At 47.1% G+C, this 13,167-nt stretch overlaps 1 protein-coding gene across 2 annotated transcripts in view; it reads left to right on the top strand.

The window, feature by feature from the left end:
• The window catches only part of ZBTB49 (zinc finger and BTB domain containing 49), a 31,807-nt gene extending 28,343 nt beyond the window's left edge, over positions 1 to 3,464 (top strand). For both annotated transcript variants that reach the window (XM_012466996.2, XM_012466997.3), the window contains exon 8: positions 2,023 to 3,464. In XM_012466996.2, the coding sequence (XP_012322419.2) occupies positions 2,023 to 2,699 (677 nt within the window). In that variant the 3' untranslated portion in view covers positions 2,700 to 3,464. The remainder of the gene's footprint in view (positions 1 to 2,022) is intronic.
• The last annotated feature ends 9,703 nt before the right edge of the window (positions 3,465 to 13,167 follow it).

The following is a 13,167-nucleotide window of genomic DNA, read 5'->3' as shown; positions in this document are numbered from 1 at the left end:
CAGCAGTGAAGCTTCTAATTCACAGAATACCACATGTCTGAGTAAAGTGTGTGCTGTAAGGACAACACGGAGACTAAATATGCTTTCACTCTAGTGTGAAGGAGGCTGAGCCTGACATTGTGGGCAAAACACAGACGTGAAATCACAAAGGCAAAGATCACTGTGATGATGTGTTGCTGCGGTGTTTTGGTTTTTTAAATTTTTTTGAGACTTTGTTGCTCATGCTGGAGTGCAGTCGTGGTGGTGCGATCACCGCTCACTGCAGCCAGGCGATCCTCCTGCCTCAGCGTCCTGAGTAGTGGGACCAGACATGCACCACCACACCCAACTAAATTTTATTTTATTTTTTGTAGCGATGAGGTCCCACTATGTTGCCCAGGCTGGTCCTGAACTCCTGAGCTCAAGCAGGCCCCCTGCCTCAGCCTCCCAAAGTGCTGGAACTAGAGGTGTCAGCCACCTCACCTGGCCTGCAGTATTTTTTATATGGAAAATGTGCCCAACGTTTAGTGCATGTAAGCTCATATCCAGTTTGATTATTCAAGGACTTTAAAAACCATACCCCGCCCGTTGCTTGACTGGAGCTAGATAGCTGAGAATTGACATGTAAAGTGAAAAGTTCTAAATATTTATCCATGTAAGTTGTGCAGCGCATTCTTGGCTAGTCTGTGGCCTTTGTAAGGTTATGTGCTGAGTTACTTCTCATCTTACCTATTCCAGTGGTGGAGCTAGATCCCTTCCCTTTCATATTCACAGAGAAAGGAAATAGATCCTGGAGAGGAATGCATAACATTTTGTTAAAAGCTGAATACAGGGCCAGGCGCCTTGGCTCATGCCTGTAACCCCAGCACTTTGGAATGCTGAGGTGGGTGGATCACTTAAGGCCAGGAGTTCAAGACCAGCCAGGCCAACATGGCAAAACCTCGTCGCTACAGAAAATACAAAAATTAGCTTGGTGTGTTGGTGCATGCTTGTAATCCCAGCTATTCGAGAGGCTATGACATGAGAATTGCTTGAACCCAGGAAGTGGAGGTTGCTGTGAGCTGAGATTGCACCACTGCACTCCAGCCTGGGAGACAGAGCAAGACTCTGTCTCAAAAACAACAACAAAAACAAAAGCTGAATACAGGCCAGGTGTGGTGGCTCACGCCTGTAATCCCAGCACTTTGGGAGGCTGAGGTGGGCAGATCCTTTGAGGTCAGGAGTTCAAGACCAGCCTGACCAACATGGTAAAACCCCATTTCTACTAAAAATATTCATACAAAAATTAGCCAGACATGGTGTCAGGCATCTGTAATCCCAGCTACTCAGGAGGCTGAGGCAGGAGACTTTCTTGAACCTCAGAGGCAGAGGTTGCAGTGAGCCGAGACCACACCACTGCACTCCAGCCTGGGTGAAAGAGTGAGACCCTGTCTCAAAAAAAAAAAAACAAAAAGCAAAAACAAACAAAAAAAACACCCGAATACACAGACACCTTTAGAAAAGATGTTTCTAAATTATAGATTGGCTGTGTTAGATTTAGGAACATGTCAGTGAAACTGACGAGGAGAGCTGTGGTTTCTCAGCATGGGCTTGGCAGGTGCCCATGGTGCCCGTGTGCAGGGATACTCGGTGAGACTCAAAGGACTCACACTGAGACACTCAAAACCCAAAGGCTGTTCATTGGAGGGGTCCGCAGCTGGAGAAGCACCTCCCACAGGAATGGAAAGCCTTCCAGAGTGAGCAGGAGCTGTGAGGTGACCCCCTCTCCTCAGATCAGGGTTGTTCAGTGTCTTAGGAGGGAGGGGAGAATCCTTCCAGAATGGCTACTGTAAAAACATCTTTTTCCAGCCTGGGCATCTGGGCATCACCCTATCTCTACCAAATGTATATGTATATTAGCCAAGTGTGGTATCATGTGCCTGTAGTCCCAGCTACTTGAGAGGCTGAGGAAGGAGGATTGTTTGAGGCTAGAGCTCAAGACCAGCCTGGGCCACATAGCGAGACCCTGTTTAAGTAAATAAATAAATGTTTTTCTTTTTCCAGGGAAGTGTTTTGGGGGATCAGGCGACCTCCGCAGGCATGTCCGCACTCACACTGGGGAGAAGCCGTACACGTGTGAGATCTGTAACAAGTGCTTCACCCGCTCCGCAGTGCTCCGGCGGCACAAGAAGATGCACTGCAAAACTGGGGACGAGAGCCCGGACGTGCTGGAGGAGTTCAGCCAAGCCATCGAGACCTCCGACCTCGAGAAGTCTCAGAGCTCAGACTCTTTCTCCCAAGACACATCCGTAACGCTGATGCCGGTGTCGGTGAAACTCCCCGTCCACTCAGGGGAAGATTCTGTGGCAGAATTTGATAGCCACTCTGGTGGCTCCTATTGCAAGTTACGGTCCATGATCCAGCCTCATGGAGTTAGTGACCAGGAGAAGCTGAGTTTGGATCCTGGTAAACTTGCCAAGCCCCAGATGCCACAGACACAGCCTCAGGCATATGCTTACTCGGATGTGGACTCCTCAGCCGGTGGTGAGCCACTGCAGGCGGATGGCATGGCCATGATCCGCTCCTCTCTGACTGCTTTGGACAACCACTGCGGTGACCCCCTGGGCAGTCGAGCATCTTCCACCACTTATAGGAACTCAGAGGGCCAGTTTTTCTCCAGTATGACCCTCTGGGGGCTAGCGATGAAGACACTGCAGAATGAAAACGAGTTAGACCAGTGATGGACTGCACTTCTCCACGGTAGAGGCTTGTTCTCAGTTTGGCAGGCTGGTATCAAGCCTGCAGAAGGGCCAGGCCCAGTGGCTAATGCCTGTGTTCCCAGCACTTTGGGAGGCCAAGGCAGGTGGATCACAAGGTCAAGAGATTGAGACCATCCTGGCCAACATGGTGAAACCCTGTCTCTACTAAAAATACAAAAATTAGCTGGGCATGGTGGTGTGTGCCTGTAGTTCCTGCTACTTGGGAGGCTGAGGCAGGAGAAACGTTGAAACCCAGTAGGCAGAGGTTGCAGTGAGCCAAGATCGTGCCACTGCACTCCAGCCTGGTGACAGAGTGAGACTCCATCTTAAAAATAAAAAGGCTGCAGGAGGACCCAGTTTCCCCATGACTGTTCCTTCTAACTAGCCAGAGAAGAGCTAGGTTTCCTCCTGGTGAAGGCTCATAATCTGAAGCATTTTGAGCTGGGGGTTTGGGGAGGAGGGCCTGCTGGCTCACCGTGAGGCAGCTGCAGGAGGGAGCGCTGATGTCACTGAAGCCAAAGGCTTGATGCTGTCTCAGCAGCTTCAGCTCGAGGGAGAGTGCATGTGTCAGCTACTGTACATGTTGGTCATGTTAAAGGAATTACATATGTATAATATTACAAATATTTTTGCATTTTTACAAGATTGAAATTTGTAGCATTTTGTACTAAGTATTCACACAGAATATATTTGTATATGAAACTCATACCATAATTTAATTTGAATAAATGAAGTTTTTCTATATAATATGTTTCTTCTACCATTTTTATTAATCTAAAGACTAAAGGAGTGTAAAACTAAATAGCAGCGAGGACTCACCCTGCAAGGATGAGAGCTGCATCTGCCGGCCTGCCCTCCTAGTACGGCGGGTTTCTGAGTGGTCAGAACAGCCTGACTCCTGGCTGCCACTCACCCTTCAGGATCTCTGGGTTTCTTTTTTACAGTACGAGAGGAACATCTTCCAGCATTTTTACAAGGCTTGACTGTTAGATCATCCACCTGAAAATACCTGCCCTGGGCCTGGCCCTTGAACGGGCTTTCTAATTATGTACTTCTTCCCAGCAGGCTTGACGACCTTTGCGAAAAGATGTGTTCATGGCGCTGTCGCTAGAATATCAAGGTGAGATTGTGGAGGGGAAGAGGTGGCAACCTTGTGGCACGTCACAGGCGATCTGCTTATAGCACTGCCTGCACAGAGGACTGCGTTGAGAGCACCCTTGAATGCTCATGAGCAGCTCTAACTCGGAAGTACAAGGTACCCAGCGAGAGACCAGTGAGGAGGTGAGGATTTTCACAGAAGAACAGCACAGTTGCAGAGTAGGGTATCAGCCCTGAAGTCCATTACAGGTGCATTTCCTGGCTTCCCAACCATCAGCTGCACTGTGGTCCTGCCGGGCTGGCTCAGCGAGCATCTGTTATCCCCGCTGTACGTCTGAAGTGAACTTGGAACACAATGGCTGCACGCGAATGTGGACCTTCCCCTTCCTCCCTGTGTCCTCTTCTCTCACAGCCTCCTCTGGCTCCTCCCTCATCCCAACTCCTGTAGCTCTTCAGCCTCCCAGCACCTACAGCCCAACCCTCCCCTCAGCTGTCGCTGCGGACCCTCCTTGGCCGTCGTTCACCCACCAAACCCTTCATCCATTCGACCTGGTGACCCTCCAGCGCCATCCACAGGGAGCGCAGTCAGGCTGGTGAGAGACGGCCGTTCTCCAGTTTCTACAGCTCTCCTGAGCCCTCACCGTCTCCTACAATCCCCTCTCCTTGATCCAGGCCACGTGCTGCCCTAGACGCCTGTGTCACATCTTCTCAGACCTCTGCAGCTCACCTGTCCTCCTGTTTATGGCCTTGCTTCCTATTTCTCTCAACCTAGAAACTAATAGGGGCCGGGCACAGTGGCTCGCACCTCTAATCCCAACACTGGGAGGCTGAGGCACTTGGGTCACTTAAGGTCAGGAGTTGGAGACCAGCCTGGCCAACATGGTGAAACCCTGTGTCTACTAACAATACAAAAATTAGTCAGATACAGTGGCACACGCCTTTAGTCCCAGCTACTCAGGAGGCTGAGGCAGGAGAATTGCTTGAACCTGGGAAGTGGATGTTGCAGTGAGATCGCACCACTGCACTCCAGTCTGGGCAACTGAGCAAGACTGCCTCAAAAAAATAATTTAAAAAAAGAGACGGGGCGTGGTGGCTCATGCCTGTAATCCCAGCACTTTGGGAGGCCAAGCCTGACCAACATGGAGAAACTTCATCTCTACTAAAACTACAACATTAGCCAGGCGTGGTGGCACATGCCTGTAATCCTAGCTACTTGGAGGGCTGAGGCAGGAGAATTGCTTGAACCCGGAGGGAGGCAGAAGTTGCAGTGAGCTGAGATCACGCCATTGCACTCCAGCCTGGGCAACGAGTGAAACTCCATCTGAAAAAAAAAAATAGGAAAAGAACGTTTCTCAAGCTCCTACTGCACCTCCCTACCTCCCCGTATCTATGCCCGTGGACTCTGCACTTTCCCATCTAAAACCAGCCTGCCCCCAGCCCCTTGATTTCCCACCCCTGCTTTTTCTCACTAAGTCCTATTATCACCATCTGACCTAGTTACTATATATTCTTCCTGCATTAGGATGTAAGCTTTTTTTTTTTTTTTAAATGGAGATAGAGTCTCACTATGTTGCCAAGCTGATCTCAAACTCCTGAGCTCAAGTGATCCTCCTGCCCAGGCCTCTCAGAGTGCTGGGGTTACAGGCATGAGCCACCGAGCCTGGCCAGGATGTAAACTTTTGTGTCTCTTGTTTACCACTGTATCCTCAGTGCCCAGAACAGTGCCTGACACTAAATGCTCAGTAACAAATTGTCAAATGAATGTCTTTGGAATACTTTTTCGTCAAAATACTGGACTTCCTAGATTAATTTTCTTTTCTCCTGAGCCTTGTTCATCAGACGTTTGTCCCATCACTCCACTGAAACACTTTTTGCTCAGGTGGCCCACGACCTCTCCACTGCTAAACCCAGTGATAATCCTCAATCCCCATCCTAATGACTCTTAGGCGACATAGGACACTTCAGCAGCAAGTAGATTCCTTTTTTCTCCTCGAAACAAGAACCAAGAGGACCATCCCGCTCAGTTTCCCCTTCATGCACAGGCAGCTCAGTCTTGGACTCCTTCCCCTGCCCCAACACACATCTTAAAGTTGGGGTGGCCAACTTTAAGAGCACAGGCCCTGGACCTCCTCTCTGGCCTTGCTCTGTCCCTAGGCCATCTCCTCACTGACAGAGGAGCACCTTCATTTCGGACAAACAACTCCACTTTAAGTCAGCCCGCTCCCTTTCTAACCTCCTGCATTTCAAGGAAATCACCTCTCTTCTAACAACAAGCAGCCGGAAGAGCAGACAATAAAACACAGATAAGACAGCTTGGGCACAGAGGGAGCAGGGAAAGTCTCTTGGATAACCACCAAACTTCACCTTCATAAAATGGGTCCCAGTAAAACAGTGAGCCCTAATAAGCACATTCCTTTCCCTTTAGATGCCCTAAGATAGGGAAGCTAAAAGCAGACTCAGGGTATGCCTGTAGCTGCAAGATGATGTATAGGAACAGACACAAAAACTCTCCCTCCCAGATAAGCAAGACAAAGAGACACAGAGACTTTCCGAGCCTGTGATAAGCTCTCCCACCCTGAACCCTTAAATACCTTTAGTCTGTAAGAGAGAGGGCCTCTGACCTAACTCAGCCAGAAGCCCCTCTCAGGCTTATTCTCCAAAATAAACCTATCTTTGACTGTTGAGCTGCTTTTCGTGTTTCTTTCCTCTTCATTTAACTCTTACACTCACATCTCATGAACTTAAGTACTGTCTGCCCGTGACTCCTCCCAGAACTCTGGATTCCTGTCCTGAGCTGCCAACCACTGTCTTCAAAGACACCCCAAACCAAGAGCTTTCAAGACCAAGGTCCTTGTCCTCTCCCCAATTCATGGCCACCTTATTAAATGGCAATCTTGTTCCTCCAGGATTTTTTTTTTTTTTGAGACACAGTTTCACTCTTGTTGCTCAGGTTGGAGTGCAACGGCATGTTCTCGGCCCATTGCAAACTCCACCTCTTGGGTTCCAGTGATTCTCCTGCCTCAGCCTCCTGAGTAGCTGAGATTACAGGCACCTGTCCCCACACTGGGCTAATTTTTTTGTATTTTTAGTAGAGACGGGGTTTCACCATGTTGGCCTGGCTGGTCTCAAACTCCTGACCTCCGGTGATCCACCTGCCTCGGCCTCCCAAAGTGCTGTGATTACAGGCGTGAGCCACTGTGCCTGGCCCTCTTCCAGGATTTTTATTGAGTAAAAGTCCTGAGGGTTTTACTCAGGCTAAAAACCTCAAGAGTGACCTTACTGCATCAGGAAGCACTCATGGAGTTGCCTCCTGTATGCCAGGCACTGGGTTTGCCAAAGGCTCAGAGAACAAGACAGCTGGGCCAAGGTAACAATTTTGAATAAATCTGCTTGATGAGGACAATAATTTGCTCTTGTAGAATAAAACTTTAGGGAATAGCATTAAAATCAAAGCTCTCAGCTGGGCTCAGTGGCTCATGCCTGCAATTCCAGCACTTGGGAGGCCGAGGCGAGTGGATCACTTGAGATCAGGAGTTTGAGAGCAGCCTGGCCAACACAGTGAAAACCCATGTCTACTAAAAATACAAAAATTAGCCAGGCATGGTGGCGGGTGCCTGTAATCCCAGCTACTTGGGATGCTGAGGCAGGAGAATCGCTTAAACCCAGAGGCAGAGGTTGCAGTGAGCCAAGATTGTGCCACCGCACCCCCGCCTGAGCAATAGAACAAGACTGTCACAAAAAACAAAAACCCCAAAGCTCTTTTCACATTTCCTGTCCCTTCCTTTTCTGTCCTTGTTACCCTGGCCCCAAAGCCTTATCCTAAAGAAAAAAAAACTGAGAAGAGGTGAAAAGACTTGGATATGCATGAATGAGACGTGGACAGCACATTATCTGACAGTGGATGAGACCCTGACCTTGTGCTGAACACGGCATGGGTCATCTACAGCAAGAATAACTCTATGTGTGTGTGTGTCCCCGCATGTGTACACACATCTTTTATCCCAGTCAGGACACCAGGACTGTGTTCTTGGCTCCATCCCTAGCCGACCGTGTGACAAATGCCCTCTTCTCACTAGTCTTCAGTGTCCTGACTGTGCAATGGCTACAGAATTTCCATTATAGTGCTCTATGATTTTCTAAGAATGGCCCATGGCAAGGATTCTGTAGAACCTTCCAGGGTCAAGACCTGGCTTCCATTACAAAGTTGGTAGCAGAGGCCAAGAGGCTGGGCAGGTCATCAGAAAACCCCCAGCATCTGAGCAGAAAGGGACCTTAGCAATTATATCTTATTTCCGTGGGCTCAACATTTTGTGACTCAGCTGGAAGACTTGTTGACATTGCAGATGTTTGAAAATGATTCTATAGGTTGGGGCAAGGCCTGGGGATCTGCATTTAGCTGGTTTTCTAGATGATTCTGAGGCAGAGTGCAAGGACAATACTGGAAGGCACGCTGATCTAGTGTGAATCCTGCATTATACAGACACCCTGAAATGTGAGTGACTTGCTGGATAATGACAGTGGCAAGAACGCATCATGTCTACTGTGCCAGCACAATGGCAAATGCTCTGCAAGTCAACTCAGGCTTCATAAGAACCCTCTATGGTGTGTCTCATAATTGCCCCGTGGACAGTTGGGGAAAGTGACTCACTGAGAGGCAAAGGAACTTGCCCAATACCACCTAGCCAGGAGAGTTGGGTCCCAAAATTCCAGGATGACCTGGTGGGAAAGCCCCAAGCCAGGATCAGATGCAGCCTGGAATGGAGGGCAGGGCTGACTGCTGGGCTGTGGATTGATCTGAGACACCTGCTCTATCGTATTCATGATACTCATCACCCATCCTGCTCCAGGAGCGTTTGGCATTCTTTCCCATTATTTTAACTACAGGGTCTCACTCTGTTGCCTAGGCTGGAGTGCAATGGTGATCATGGCTCATGGCAACTGCAACCTCCCATGCTCATGTGGTCTTCCCACCTCAGCCTCCCAAATAGTCTGGGACCACAGGCAAGTACCACCACACCTGGCTATTTTTATTTTATTTATTTATTTTTTTACTTTTTGTAGAGATGGGGGTCTCACTATCTTGTCAAGGCTGGTCTTGAACTCCTGGCCTCAAGAGATCCTCCCACCTCAATCTCCCGAGTAGCTGGGACAACAGGCACACACTACTATGCCCAGCTAATTTTTTAATGTTTTTATAGAGACGGGGTCTCACTATGTTGCCCAGGCTGGTCTCAAACTCCTGAGCTCAAGCAATCCTCACACCTCAGCCTCCCAAAGTGCTGGGATTACAGGCATCAGCCACCGTGCTCAGTCACTTCTTTTTTCTTAAATTACTTAAGTAATAATACATGTACAACAGGAAAAGATACCAGAAAATACAAATAAGTAAAAAAGATAAAAGGCCGTCATGCCTCACGTGCGTTCTCTCATGAAATCTCTTGACAATCGGATACAGCCGCACACTGTTCACATCTTGGTTTATTTCCTATCAGACATTTCCCTCTGCAATCAGACACAAAGAAATATAGACACTTGAATGCTTTTTAAAGTAGCTTATACCGTACATCCTACTTTGTAATCTGCCTTTCATGTAGCAAATTGCCATAAACATCTTCCCTTGTCAAAAAACGTGTGTTTTGACACTGACTCTGAATCCCTGTGAAACTCTCGTCATTTGCCTTCATCTCAGGATGCTTGTGAAGGCCCCGCATAGCTCTGAGCGGGCAGGAGTAGCTCAGCTGGAGCCCACTCCTCCCTGAATTCACAGGACCACAGTGTTTCCTTCCAGTCGCCAGATGGCAACATAGCCACTGGCAACAGGCAGAGACGTGGCCCTGCTGTCCCTGTGTTAAAGCCACCAGCAGAGACAGCATTTCCTCAGCCCCAGGCAGGTGACCAAGCACATTAGGGAACTTCCCCTTCCACACCCAGGGGCCTGTTGGGGAATGGCACTCTCTTTTGCCCTGGTTTGGAGGCACCTGTCCTGAGAAGGGAAGTCAGTTGCTCAAGTACTTTTCATTCTGTTGAGCTGACTGTGGCTGGACTTTAGAGTTCACGCTGGAGCTGCCCTAGGAGCAATCCAGCCCAGGCCTCACCTCCCAGCTCCCAACAGGTGCTGCGTTTGACAGTGGCATGAACTCGGCCAGTCTTGACTCTCTCTGCAAAAATGCACTTAAAAAATAGCTCTAGGGAGAGAGAGATCCAAGATGGCCGATCACTAACAGCTCAGGATTGTAGCTCCCAGTGAAAGCACAGAGAACGAGAGGACGCCACACTTTCAGATGAATTTTTGTTGCTCACAGACCAGGAGATTCCCAGTGGAGGAGCCCCGTGGGTCACCAGCGTGACTCTTTTGGCTGGCGCAGCGGTTTTGCTGGCTCCCTGGCATGGCAGTTCTTGGTGCAGATTAAACGGGACTGGGTCCCCTTTTGGTCGACATTTGGAGCTCCGAGAAGGCAGAGTTGCCTATTTAGCTGATTGAAAAAGGGACTCAAGAAGGAAGCCAGACCAGAGATTCCCGGGCAGAAAAGCACCATGAATCTTAACTTTGCTGTTTGAGCCAGTGCAGTGGGTTGCTCAGATTTCGGCACTGGGAATCAACAAGTTGGATGTCCACTCAGAGACCTAATTTGAAAGTCGGTAATTACAAAGACGATAGGTGGATAAATTTACAATGACGGGAAGAAACCAGGGTAAAAAGGCTGAGAATACCCAAAATCAGAATGCCTTTCCCTCTACAGGGGATCACAGTTCCTCATCAACAAGGTAAGGCCTGATGGAGAATGAGTGAATTCCATTAACAAAATTAGGCTTCAGAAGGTGGATAATAAGAAACTTCAGTGAGCTAAAAGAACATGTTCTAGCCCAGTGTAAAGAAACTAAGAACCTTGAAAAGAGGTTTGACGAAATCCTAATGAGAATAGACAATTTAGAGGGGAATATAAGTGAATTAATGGAACTGAAGAATACAATATGAGAACTTTGCGAAGTATGCACAAGTTTTAACAGTCGAATTGATCAAGCAGAAGAAAGGATATCAGAGGTCGAAGACCAACTTAATGAAATGAAACGAGAAGACAAGATTAGAGAGGAAAGAGTAAAAAGGAATGAGCAAAGTCTCCAAGAAATATGGGACTATGTGAAAAGACCTAATTTATGTTTGATAGGTGTACCTGAATGTCATGAAGAGAATGAATCCAAGTTGGAAAATATTCTTCAGGATATTATTCAGGAAAACTTTCCTAACCTAGTAAGGCAGGACAATACTCAACTCCAGGTAATACAGAGAACACCACAGAGATATTCCTCAAGTAGAGCAACCCCAAGACACATAATCATTAGATTTACCAGAGTTGAAATAAAGGAGAAAATTCTAAGGGCAGCTAGAGAGAAAGGTCACGTTACCCATAAAGGGAAGCCTATCAGACTCACAGCAGATCTCTCAGCAGAAACCTTACAAACTAGAAGAGAGTGGGGGTCAATATTCAATACCCTTAAAGAGAAGAATTTTCAACCCAGAATCTCATATCCAGCCAAACTAAGCTTCATAAATGAAGGAAAAATAAAATTTTTCGTGAACAAGCAAGCACTCAGAGATTTCATCACCACCAGGCCTGCTTTACAAGAGCTTCTCAAAGAAGCACTATACACAGAAAGGAACAACCAGTATCAGTCATCCCAAAAACTTACCAAAAGGTAAAGAGTATCTCCATAATGAAGAATCTATATCAACTAATGGGAAAAATAGCCAGCTAGCATTAAACGACAATATTAAACTCACAAATATCAATATTAATCCTAAATTTAAATAGATTAAATGCCCCAATCAAAGACACAGACAGGCAAATTGAATAAAAAGTCAAAACCCATCGGTACGCTGTATCCAGATCCATCTCATAAGCAAGGACACACTAAGCCTCAAAACAAAGGGTTGGTGGAAGACTTACCAATCAAATGGAGAGAAAAAAAAAAACAAACAAAAACCAGGAGTTATAACTTTCGTCTCTGACAAAATAGACTTTAATAGTAACAAAGACTAAAAGAAACAAGGAAGGACATTACACAATGGTAAAAGGATCAATGCAACAACAAGAGTCAATGATCATAAATATATATGCACCCAATATAGGAACACCCAGATGCATAAGACAAGTTCTTAATGACTTATAAAGAGACTTGGACTCCCGCACAATAATAGCAGGAGACTTTGACACCACATTGTTAATATTCGACGGATCAACGAGATAGAAAATTAACAGGGACATCTATGATTTGAACTCAGACCTGGAACAAGTAAACTCAGTGAATATTTATAGAATTCTTCACCCCAGGTCCATAGAACATAGATTTTTCTCAGTATCACGTTACACCTATTTTGAAAGTGACTACATAATTGGAAGTAAATCACTCTTCAGCATTTGCATAGTATTTCACAAACTTAAATGAAATATTGGTTGGCTGTTTGTTCATTATTTTCTTCTCTTATTCCTTCCTATCTTTGCTGTTATGCACAATTATCGGTATAAAAGAGGTTTTTAATACCTATTTTTAGATTGCATTCCAGCCTGGGCAATAGAGCAAGATTCCTGTTCTCTCTCCCCCTTTCTCTTTCTTTCTTCTCTTTTTCTCTTCCTCCCTCACTCCCTCTTTCCCTCCCTCTCTCCTTAAAAAAAAAAAAATAGCTCTAGGGGCCGGGTGTTGTGGCTCACACCTGTAATCCCAGCACTTTGGGAGGCCAAGGCAGTGGATCACGAGGTCAGGAGTTTGAGACCAACCTGACCAACATGGTGAAACCCCATCTCTAATAAAAATACAAAAATTAGCCTGGCATGGTGGCGGGCTCCTGTAATCCCAGCTTCTTGGGAGGCTGAGGCAGGAGAATCACTTCAACCTGGGAGGCAGAGGTTGCAGTGAGCTGAGATCAAGCCATTGCACTTCAGCCTGGGCAACAGAGTGAGACTCCATCTAAAAAAAAAAAAAAAAAAAAAAAAAAACTAGGGGCCGGGTGCAGTTGCTGGCGCCTGAGATCCCAGCACTTTGGGAGGCTGAAGGGGGTGGCTCACTTGAGGCCAGGAATTCCCAGCCTGGCCAACATGGTGAAACCCCGTCTTTACTAAAAATACAAAAAGTAGCCCCGTGTGGTGGCGCTCGCCTGTAATCCCAGCTACTTAGGAGGCTGAGGTGGGAGAATTGCTTAAACCCAAGAGGCAGAGGTTGGAGTGAGCTGAGATCGCACCACTGCACTCCAGCCTGGGCGACAGAGTGAAACTCTGTCTCAACAACAACAAAAACAGCTCTAAGAGGTTGGTTAGTGGGTACACACGTACAGTTAGACAGAAGGAATAAGTTCTAG

The sequence above is a fragment of the Aotus nancymaae genome, unplaced genomic scaffold, assembly GCF_030222135.1.
Source record: "Aotus nancymaae isolate 86718 unplaced genomic scaffold, 86718_ANA_hifiasm-v0.15.2.pri h1tg000006l, whole genome shotgun sequence".
Taxonomy (NCBI): domain Eukaryota; kingdom Metazoa; phylum Chordata; class Mammalia; order Primates; family Aotidae; genus Aotus; species Aotus nancymaae.
Note: the sequence above shows the minus strand (reverse complement) of the source record. Positions and strands in the feature narration are given on the sequence as shown.